At 39.7% G+C, this 9719-nt stretch overlaps 1 protein-coding gene across 1 annotated transcript; it reads right to left on the reverse strand.

Moving 5' to 3' along the window:
* Positions 1-3080: 3080 nt before the first annotated feature.
* On the reverse strand, positions 3081-8569 carry SPRY2 (sprouty RTK signaling antagonist 2). Its single transcript, XM_051983980.1, has 2 exons — positions 7903-8569; positions 3081-4175 (listed from the first exon to the last, which is right to left on the reverse strand). The coding sequence occupies exon 2, from the start codon at positions 4122-4124 to the stop codon at positions 3174-3176; it is 951 nt and encodes a 316-aa protein (XP_051839940.1). The 5' UTR covers positions 4125-4175; positions 7903-8569; the 3' UTR covers positions 3081-3173.
* Between the last annotated feature and the right edge of the window lie 1150 nt (positions 8570-9719).

Below are 9719 nucleotides of genomic sequence, written 5' to 3' on the forward strand. Positions count from 1 at the left end.
GAGCATGCTCCAACATGGCAGAAATTTGTCAGGGCCTTAAATCACCTCCTCAAAAGATATAGATGAAGGTTTTTAAGTAAGAATTAAATTGACAACCATTCTAAGATGAAGACCAAACACAGATGACCCTTTCCACCAAAAGTTTTTGCAAAAAGATCAGTTGGAAACATTAACATCTTAATCAACATAAACGAACATTTCCCCTAAATGTTTAGTTATTTCCATTATGCTATTGGTTAACAATTAATTTTTAGCTTGTCACATCACTGGAAAGATTTTACCCATTAACTTATGTATTCATTTCATTTGCAATGCAAACCTTTTCAGGTTTATTTTCTTTTAATAGAAATTATAAGAATTTAAAGTATCTTTGCTGTAAATCTCAGTTGCCTAGAGTGAGATGGTTACATCTTGAAAGCAATAATCCTTTAAAAACTCCCCCTCAAGTAAACAGCATAGTCTGTAGCACTGACCACTTTCAATTTATACCCAATTTTCCACATTCTTACAAGGTATTCTGGTTCCATGCAAGAATGGACTATAATGCTTAAAAGGTTATTTTGGTAACTTTATTTCTTTCTTATCTCTAAACAAATTGTCTTTCTTGTGATAGAAAAAAAAAATACTAAATCCCTGCCTACTTTGGTTTGATTATCAGTGTCATAAATGCTATGTAAAAGCTTACGATTCACAACAGTGCTGTTGTTCAGTTGTTTCAGTCATGTCCAACTCTTTGTGACCCCATTTGCAGTTTTCTTGAGAATGATGCTGGAATGGTTTGTCATTTCCCTCTCATTTTTACAATTTTACAATTTAATTACCTTGCCTAAGATTACACATCTGAGGTCAAATTTGAACTCAGGAAGATGAGTCTTCCTGATTCCAAGCCCAATGCCTTACCCACCATTGCCTTCTAGCTACTTCATAATAGCATGAGTGTTCTATTAGGAAGTAGTCTCTGGATGCTGAGAAAGAGAATTTTTGTTGGCCATCTTTAGACCAGAAAGAACAATATGCATACAGGGTAAAGTTTCTGAAGAACCAGATCAAGGCTTGCGATTGTTTATATTTGCAAATTTTGTTAAACTATTTAATGTCAAGCATCTTTGTACTGTTCTAACAACCAGATCCCAAACCTGGACCAACAGTTAAATATGGCTGTAAGAATTATGATACCCAGTTAACTTAACATCAGCTTTTTTCACAAAACAAATTCTCAAATAATTTAATCTTTTTCTTGGAGAAGGTTCAGAATTAATTGAAGGTCTTTCATGCTATGTCTGAGTTTAGAGGGATAAGATTCCTCGAAAGTTAATTTTAAAAACATAACAGCTCTTCCTTCACCACCCCCCCTTTATTTAAAAAAAAAAAAGTCTGCACTAAGACCTTTAAACTTAAAGAGATAAATACTCATATCAGGAAATGATAAATTTAAGACAAGTAAATCATTTCCTAGACTTTTGGCAGGTCTTAGAAGTAAACAGTTTCTGACCTCAGCAAATGGCAAGTTACAAAGTTATAAAACAAAAAGCTTTTTTCAAAATAAGGATTCATAAATATTTTATTCACTGTCTACTACATGCTATGCACATAATATGACATGTAGTATTTTTTTCTTTTTTATTGAGCTGCTAGCTCTATGCTTACAAGAAGTAATTCCAAAATCACTACCATTGTCTACAAAGTGCAAATGAAGCTTTGGCAAATGTCAGGGCTAATCTAATCAGTTAAGACAGTTAATCCAGGTTCTTCAGGTGGACTTCTTGGCTTTAATTTTTAAATTGACACATACACTGTATCTACATAATGACAGACATTTGAATCAAAACTAAAGATTTCAATTAATCATCCAGATGTTTTCAAATATTGGATATTAATTCACAGATACAAATATAGTGGAGAGATGTAGTCAATATTCAACTAATACTTTGTAAGGATTATTGGTTTTGGGTTTTTTTTTTGGGGGGGCTGAATTATTCAAATAGTGACCTCAATTTACCAATTCATGCATAATATAAGTTATTATTATTTTTGATAATAGTAGATTTTATAACCAATTCAAGTATTGAAAGTCTACTTTAAATCTAGTGAAGTGACTAGAACATAAATAATGATATACAACATTGACTCCCATCACAAAGAGAATGATGTTTTGCTAGTCACCAAGGTAAACTGGATCATTATCTATTTCCCTTTTAAAATGATGGCCTGGTCATATGCTAAAAATAAATTGTGAAAAAATGCTTTGTGCCATTAAAATTGGTAAGTAATGTCATAGTCAAATTTTTAATCTCACAGAAACATAGGGAAAAGAAGACAAACAGCCCAATTTAATTTCAAACGTTAATATATTTTCTATTTTATATTGAACATATGCATCTGTAACCCCTTACTTGCAGCAACTATCATGTCCTCATAAAAGGGGTGAAATTTGTAAGATGCCTCTTAAAATAAATATTCTTCTTCTTTATAAAATAATAAAACTTCAAATAAATATTCTTTACACTAAACAATATGTTGAAAAAAATTAGAAAATAAAGGCTGAATTTTACTGTAACTGTACAATATACATGAAGTCCAAAGGGAAATCAGAGTCTTGCAATAAAGGTTTTCTGTAAGGCAAAATACAATCTAAAAACATACTGATTGATTCACATTCTTCCGAATGTACAACATATTAGTATAATATTTTGTGACTGTGCCATGCCTTATGGCACAACTTGTTTTTTCACAGTTGCAAATATTATTGTATATACAAAAATATAGCACATTATCTCTGGCAGAAAACAATGGAAAAAGGAGTCATTTGCTAATTTACAAACTTTGCAAGTACTATTCACAAATGATAAAGTTGCCTAGGAGTGTCTGTGTTGCTTTAGCTTATGCAATATGTGGGTCACCAAGTTCTGTATCCCATATTTTGAGCTCCATTAGCTGTGTTCTAACAAGCCTATCAGTTAAGATGGCACACGCACAAAAAAAGCATTTCACTGCAAACAGCAAAGTATATCCCAACTCTTACTAACAGTGCCAAGATTATAACTGTTTAGTTGGTTGCATATGTGTTAAAAGAGAGACAGAGAAAGAAAAAGAAAGAGAAAAAGACAGACAGAAAAAGAGAGAAGTAGAGAAGAGAATTCTTATTATTACTGCTGTATTCCTGATTAATGATGCTATGTTGGTTTTTCAAAGTTCCTAGGTGGGACACTGGGAACCCTGCAACAAACTGTATTTGAGTTTTTACAGCGGCACCCAGGCCTATTAACTCGATCATAACACCCCTGGCACAACTTAAGGCAACCCTTGGCTGGAAGGTAACACCACAAACAAGGCAGAAAGAGAGACATGACCCCCATGGCAGACCACCGAGTACAGCAATGAGACTGACTGCAAGAGCAGGGGTTGTCAGCACAGTTATCCTCATCATCATTGGAGCAGTGATAGAAGAGGCCTTTCACACAGCATACACAAGTCCCATAATCAATCACGTTCTGAGCTGAGCAAAGACACTGTTTGTCACAGATCCAGTCTGATGGCAGAGGCCTTGGGTAGGTGCACTCCTTACACTTACACTTCCCACAATCCTCACACCTGTAGGCATGCAGACCCAAGTCTTCCTTGCTCAAGGGCTTCAGTTCACCTGGCTTGAGCTCAGATTTGGGCTGCACCCGGATTATCCCATCAGCAACTAGCCCTGAAGAAGAAAAGGATGATCCTAAAAGTCTTTGTTCCGAGGAATTGCTACTGGTACTTGTCCTTGTACTGCTTCTGGATCCCGTGCTCACAGTGCTAATGGATCGAGACAGAGGTGCTCGAACAAAAGAATGTGTCTGTGAATGCTGGACCCGGCTAAACTGACGGTGTTCAGTTAATCCATGGAGTCTTTCATTTTTGTGTTGAGTGGTGGGTCGAGGGGCAGGTTTGACCCCAGGTCTTGGAGCTACTGTAGGTCCCTCGGTATATTCATTTGTGTTTCGGATGGCCCTAATCTGGTCCAGTGACAACACATGAACCTGCTGTGTGAGAGCATCTCTCAGGTCAGGCTCCCCATGCTGCCTGCCACTGTCACGGGGAGCCTGTAACAAGGGCTGGGACCCACTGCCATTCTGAGCTCTTGTCTCCATCAGGATTCTGAAGGGTGATCACTCCAGCAGGCTTAGAACACATCTGAACTCCTGCAGGAACAAAGAGAAAATGGTTCACTATGACACACGATTAACTCTTCAACTACCTGAATGAGTCTTTACTTTACAGGCTCTTATTCAAGAAAATGCTATTTGGAATAGGAAAACTAGTCATCGTACCAAGTGCTTAATATATATATGAAATGAATTTTTAAAATAACCTTGACTTTTTTAGAATCCCTGATTTTAAAGGAAAAATAATATAATAAATTCTTCATATGACAGATAACATAAAACAGCAAATTTTTACTTAAACTGTTTCCAGGAAAACGAGGTTTCTAAATATTTTAAGCCAACATTTCAAATAAGTCTAAACACCAAAATGAGTCTAAAGCTTTTTTAAAAACTAAAAGAGGTCTCATGCTTGGCAGCTGAGTTGAAATTCTGCTTTTAAACATCATTCAATAAATATAATCCAGGAAATCTCAAAGCTCTTTACCTTTAAATATCTTCTATAACATTTCAAATATTGTAAACTAGGATTATCTATGAAGGATTTGTAATATTCTAAGTTGGTATTGAGCAAAACTTTTTATCTTAGAAAATATATTATCATTAGTTTCCTATAGCTATAAAATGAGAAAATTAATAAACGAAACTGTTTACTATCATTCCAAAGTTGATTATTGAAGGGCATATCAATGAAAATCATATTAACTGAAAGCTTCACACAAGTCACAGTCTCATACTATGAAGGGGGAAAAGCACCAAAAGTCATGTATTTTGCAGAATGGTAGAAATGCATATGGGGGAAGAACTGTTATTCCGTATTTCAAGTAAAAAGTTGATTTTCAAACCTATGGTCTTGTCCAGATAAAGGCAAAGCCTCTAATTTGCTTGCTTTGTAATCTTCTTAAATTTGCCACACAAATTAACTTTGCTGTGACTCAAACTCACTCTACTTTTAAAGAGAAAGTAATGTGAATTTAGCATTCTAATTTCTTAAAACCTCAAGACCTCTGCATAAGATTAAATTACAATACCTCCACCTTTTCCCAAATTTGGGTGAAAATGCTATTTTTTTAAAGCAAAAAAACCAAAAAAACAAACAAAAAAAAACTGGCCTTTGCCCTTTAGAAAAGAGGAAACCTGTTTGAACCATGCAGGTGACATACACCTCTAAATCCTTAACAATGCTGATCTGGAAACTGGATCTCCTCACCTTAAACAACAGAAAAGCAGGGAGAAAAAAAAAAAAGACAGCATTGCTCTTTTCTTCCATTCCTTTTATCAGCTTCATCTTTGCCCAAAACAACGTACCCAGCAGGTGGGACCCAGCGGCAACCCCTGGGACTTTTCTCAGGGCTGACTGACGCTGCAAATGCGACAAGCTGGCTCACAAATGCAGACAACTTCTAGATAGACAGGCAACATCCCGGGGTGTAGGGGGAGGGGGAGAGGAGGGCGGGGGCACTTCTAAAGTCGATTTGTCACGAAACGCAAGACCACACTTCCTTTTACCTCGGCTCTGCCCCCGCCTCCCTATCCCTCACCCCCAGATGCCAGGAGTTTTCCCTACAGTCTTAGGTTTAAGTAAAACGTCTTTCAATACTTTTCTCATTCAGAGAACTTCCCTTGAATGCATTTCAGGTCCTTTGCCCTTCTAGGCAACCGGAACAGCATGCCTGACTATCTACATAGCCTCTGGATCTCTCTCTCTCTCTCTCTCTCTCTCTCTCTCTCTCTCTCTCTCTCTCTCCCTCTCCTTTCCTCCCTTCCTCCCTCCTTCCCTCCCTCCCTCTCTCCCTCCTTTCTAATCGCAGATTTCTCTATTTTGTGTATAGATTACAAAATGACACAGAATTTAAGCAAATTATCTCGGAATTTAAATACATCAAGGGAAATAAATCTCACTATTCAAGTCATTTGACCTTACAAGTCAACCTTCTGAAAAATTATATTGACAGTATTTCCCTAATAAATTCGACTCAGTTTCCCCTCTTCCATCTATTTTATTATCTTGAGCTGTGATGTCCTTGTGTTTGTAGTATTTATGTGTATATCTATCCGTATACACATATTTATAGATATATCGATATATCCTTTCTTCGTATCGCCAGCGTTTAGCACAGTACTTGGCACATAGTAAGCATTTAATGTGTTCTAGAGCAACAATAGGACTCGAAACACTTTTTAAAAATTGATTTCATTTCAAAAGCAAAACCTCAATCTATACATTAATGGACTAGCAGAAATGATGTTGCTGGGGCGCGATGAGGAGAGGGGGTGGGGGAGAATCATTGGTGGTAGTGGAAGTAGCTTAGTAGAGAACACAGACCGGTAATCTGGTCTCTTTACAGGCGCAAAGCTTTCTGCCTGCAAAGGGAAAATTGCATCTAGCGACTATTAGGCAGATTGTAAAGAAAAAGCCTTTACTAAGGGAAAACATTCTAGTCAGAAAATTTATGTTTGGCTCTTCCCCGGCTGCCTGTATATCTCAACCCCCCTTCTCCACCCCACAATCCAGGACCTCCTCCACACTTCCCCCCCCCTTTTGAAAGTGCTTTGAAACCCCCTTTAAGAGTTGAGTGTGTGATCAGACTGTGGATTAGGGGGAAAGGATTTCACCACTGGGGTGGGGCACAAAACTGACACACAACCAACCTTCAGGGAGAAAACATCCCAAAAGTTTCCGATATGTTTTTTTTTTTCAACCAAAAGTAGACTTTAAGAGGTTAAAAATATACCCAAACCCCAAACTGGCCTCTTTTATCAACAACTGACCAGAGAATGGAAATGGAAAATGATCTAGAGCTCTTGATTACTTTCTTCCGGCGCTAGAAGGTGGGTCGAAGTTTAAAAAAAAAAAAAAAAGATGACCTATATTCGACCATACAGGAGTGGGGGTGGCGGAGTTGATGGTAGGGGAAAGGAACACACTTCCGAATTGCAGACCAACACAGTAATCCTTCAACACAAAAACCGGGTTTGCCTATCAAGTATTGCTATCTAGTTACATTCGGAGCAAAAGATAAGAGGGAACCTTCCCTGTTACCCACGTTAGCATTTTAATGTAGGTTGTATATGATTACCCACGCAAAGAATGTAAAGTGAAGAAAATAAATCACCCTGGAAGCTAGTCAATGCCTTCAAGAGGATCTAGCAGGAATTTCCTTTCCTCAAAGATGAGGAACAGGTTATATAAATCTGGGCGTTTAGCTCCGTGACCTGTGAAGCACAATGAAGTGTTTTCTAGTTTGGGGGATTTGTGTGTTTGTGACACGAGTGTGTGTGACACGAGTTCATTAAACTCGCAGCAAGTGAGCCGACATTTGTCTCAGTAAAAGCCTAAACGTGAAGTGTAAGATTTCCGCCGCCTAAACCGTGCATCGCGTCCCCCACCCCCACCCCCCAGGCACGGAATAGCTAAGATTGGGGGCTCCCAGGCCCAAAAGTCAATTTGGCAAAGATTGGAATTCTCTGTATAACGTGGGGTTCCCGAGAGTAAAAAGCAAGCAGCTAGGAAGTACGTGCAAAAACCGTCCCCTCCACCCCCCCCCCCAAAAAAAAAAACCCTCGAGTGGAGCCAATTTTCTATTACTTCCCTGGGGGAACCTGCTAGATGGAAAGAAAAGGAATGGATGTGGAGGAATAGATTTAAAGCTTCAGGTTTACCTACACCTACTGCATGTTTCCTGGAATAAATGGCTAAAGTTAGCCGGGGCCAGGAGGGGGATACGAGTGGGGGTTGGGAGGAAAGCGGCATAAAGTATCTCACCGTGATCGCGGCTCTGCACCAACCCCTCTCTCCCTTGTATTTTCTTCTTCCTGTGGTTTGCAAATAAATCCAGCCCTAAAACAAACTTTTGCTTTCCAAACTCTGCTTCAGTCCAACTTGCAAGCCATCAAAAGGAGAAAAAAATAGAAATGAAAAGAAAATCCAAAGCGAAGAAAGCCTCCGAGAGATTCAATTAAGTAAAAACACTCCGGGTTAAGGGCGAAAGGTATTTTTTTTTTCCTTCTTTTTCGTTTTCTCCTCTCTTCCTAAAAGAAGAAAAACACAAGAAGTATTTCCTCTTTTTTTTTTTTTTTTCTCAATGAACAGAAGGCCGAATCGCCAACACCGAGTTACTTTGTAGTTCTGGCGAGACGATAGAACCGTACAAGAAAACGACCTGAAAATGAAGTTAAGCAAAATCCCCAAGTTTCGTATCGACCTCCTCCTGGCAGACACAGCCTGTGCAATGTGCAGTCGTTTCTGCCCGTGAAAGCTGGCTGCAGCTGCTCTCCGCTCTTTTGCTTCCTCCTCCTTTTCCCTCTCTCCTTTTCTCCCTCTCTCTGTTGCAGGCAGCTCTGTGGTTTGCAATCTGGGCGTTTCGGAGGAGCAGCAGCGAGTTTGTGGCGGTGGTTGTTGTTGTGTGTTTGGAGTAGGAGGAGGAGGAGGAGGAGAGGAGGAGGGCGAGGAGGAGGAGGAGGAAGGCGAGGAGGAGGAGGAGGAGGAAGGCGAGGAGGGGGAGTAGAGGTAGATGGAGTGGAGGAGGAGGAGGAGGAGGAAGAGAAGGAGGAGGAGGAGGAGGAGGAGGAGGAGGATTTGAGATCTGGGCTGGGGGGGCTCAGCGTTTTTCTGCTCTCTTTTCTTTCCGGAGGAGGTAGGGATCTCTGCAAAAGCAGCAGCAGTAAATGGCGTCATGTGGATCTGAGGAGGAACAGAGCAGTTGTTGTCCCAGAGGATATATCGCATCCGGTCCCAGCTCATTGGCTCTGCGGGGCTACATTCACTCATACTCCCAGAGCCCTGCCAGCGCTCCGAGCCGCAGGAGGCATTCAAAAGGGCAACTGCACTGAGCGAGTGAACGAGGGAAGGGCTGACGACTTACTGCAACTGCAGCCGCCTAATCGGGGCCCATCTACCCCACTAAGTCTCTGGCAGGGGCAGCAGCCGCAGTTACACATACAGTTTTCTTGAAGCCAGGGCCATTCCATGCAGTGCAATGTCAATGTATTTAGTTTCAACGAAACACAGATCGTAGGTTTTTCCAAAGGCAGAAACAGCCAGGCAAAATATGGGGCTCTGGTATTACCCCTAGACACCAGGTTATGAAAATTAGCATTTAAATAAACTTTGGATATTTATTGTTAGAACTAAAACTAAAAAGAAATTGTAGGTGATTATATTTGATCCGGAATCCATTTCAAATCGACTTTCACTCCAGTCGCCCAACCCTATTTCTCCCATTGTTTTTTTTTTTTTTCTTTAAGTTTTAAACACTTGCTTTTCCGAAAGCTTGGGTGAGGGGAACTGAAGGTAGGAAGACTAGGAGAAGGGAGCGGGAAGTGAGGTGGAGGAATTATTGGTTTATTCTTTGTCTGCTGGATTAACCCGATTATAAACCGTGCACCAGGACAAACCATCTTCCAGCCTCAGATTTGTCTAAGTGAAAGACCGAGAGAGTGTTCATATGTGTGTGTGCCCGCGCAGTTTGGGGTAGGTATTCCCCTCCCCTTCTTTTTTTTTGGGGGGGGGTACAATAAATTTGAAAGAGAACAATTTAAAATGTTTTTCTTGACTTAGTTTCTCAGTGGTTACTTAAAAAA

The sequence above is a fragment of the Antechinus flavipes genome, chromosome 3 (assembly GCF_016432865.1).
Source record: "Antechinus flavipes isolate AdamAnt ecotype Samford, QLD, Australia chromosome 3, AdamAnt_v2, whole genome shotgun sequence".
Lineage (NCBI taxonomy): Eukaryota > Metazoa > Chordata > Mammalia > Dasyuromorphia > Dasyuridae > Antechinus > Antechinus flavipes.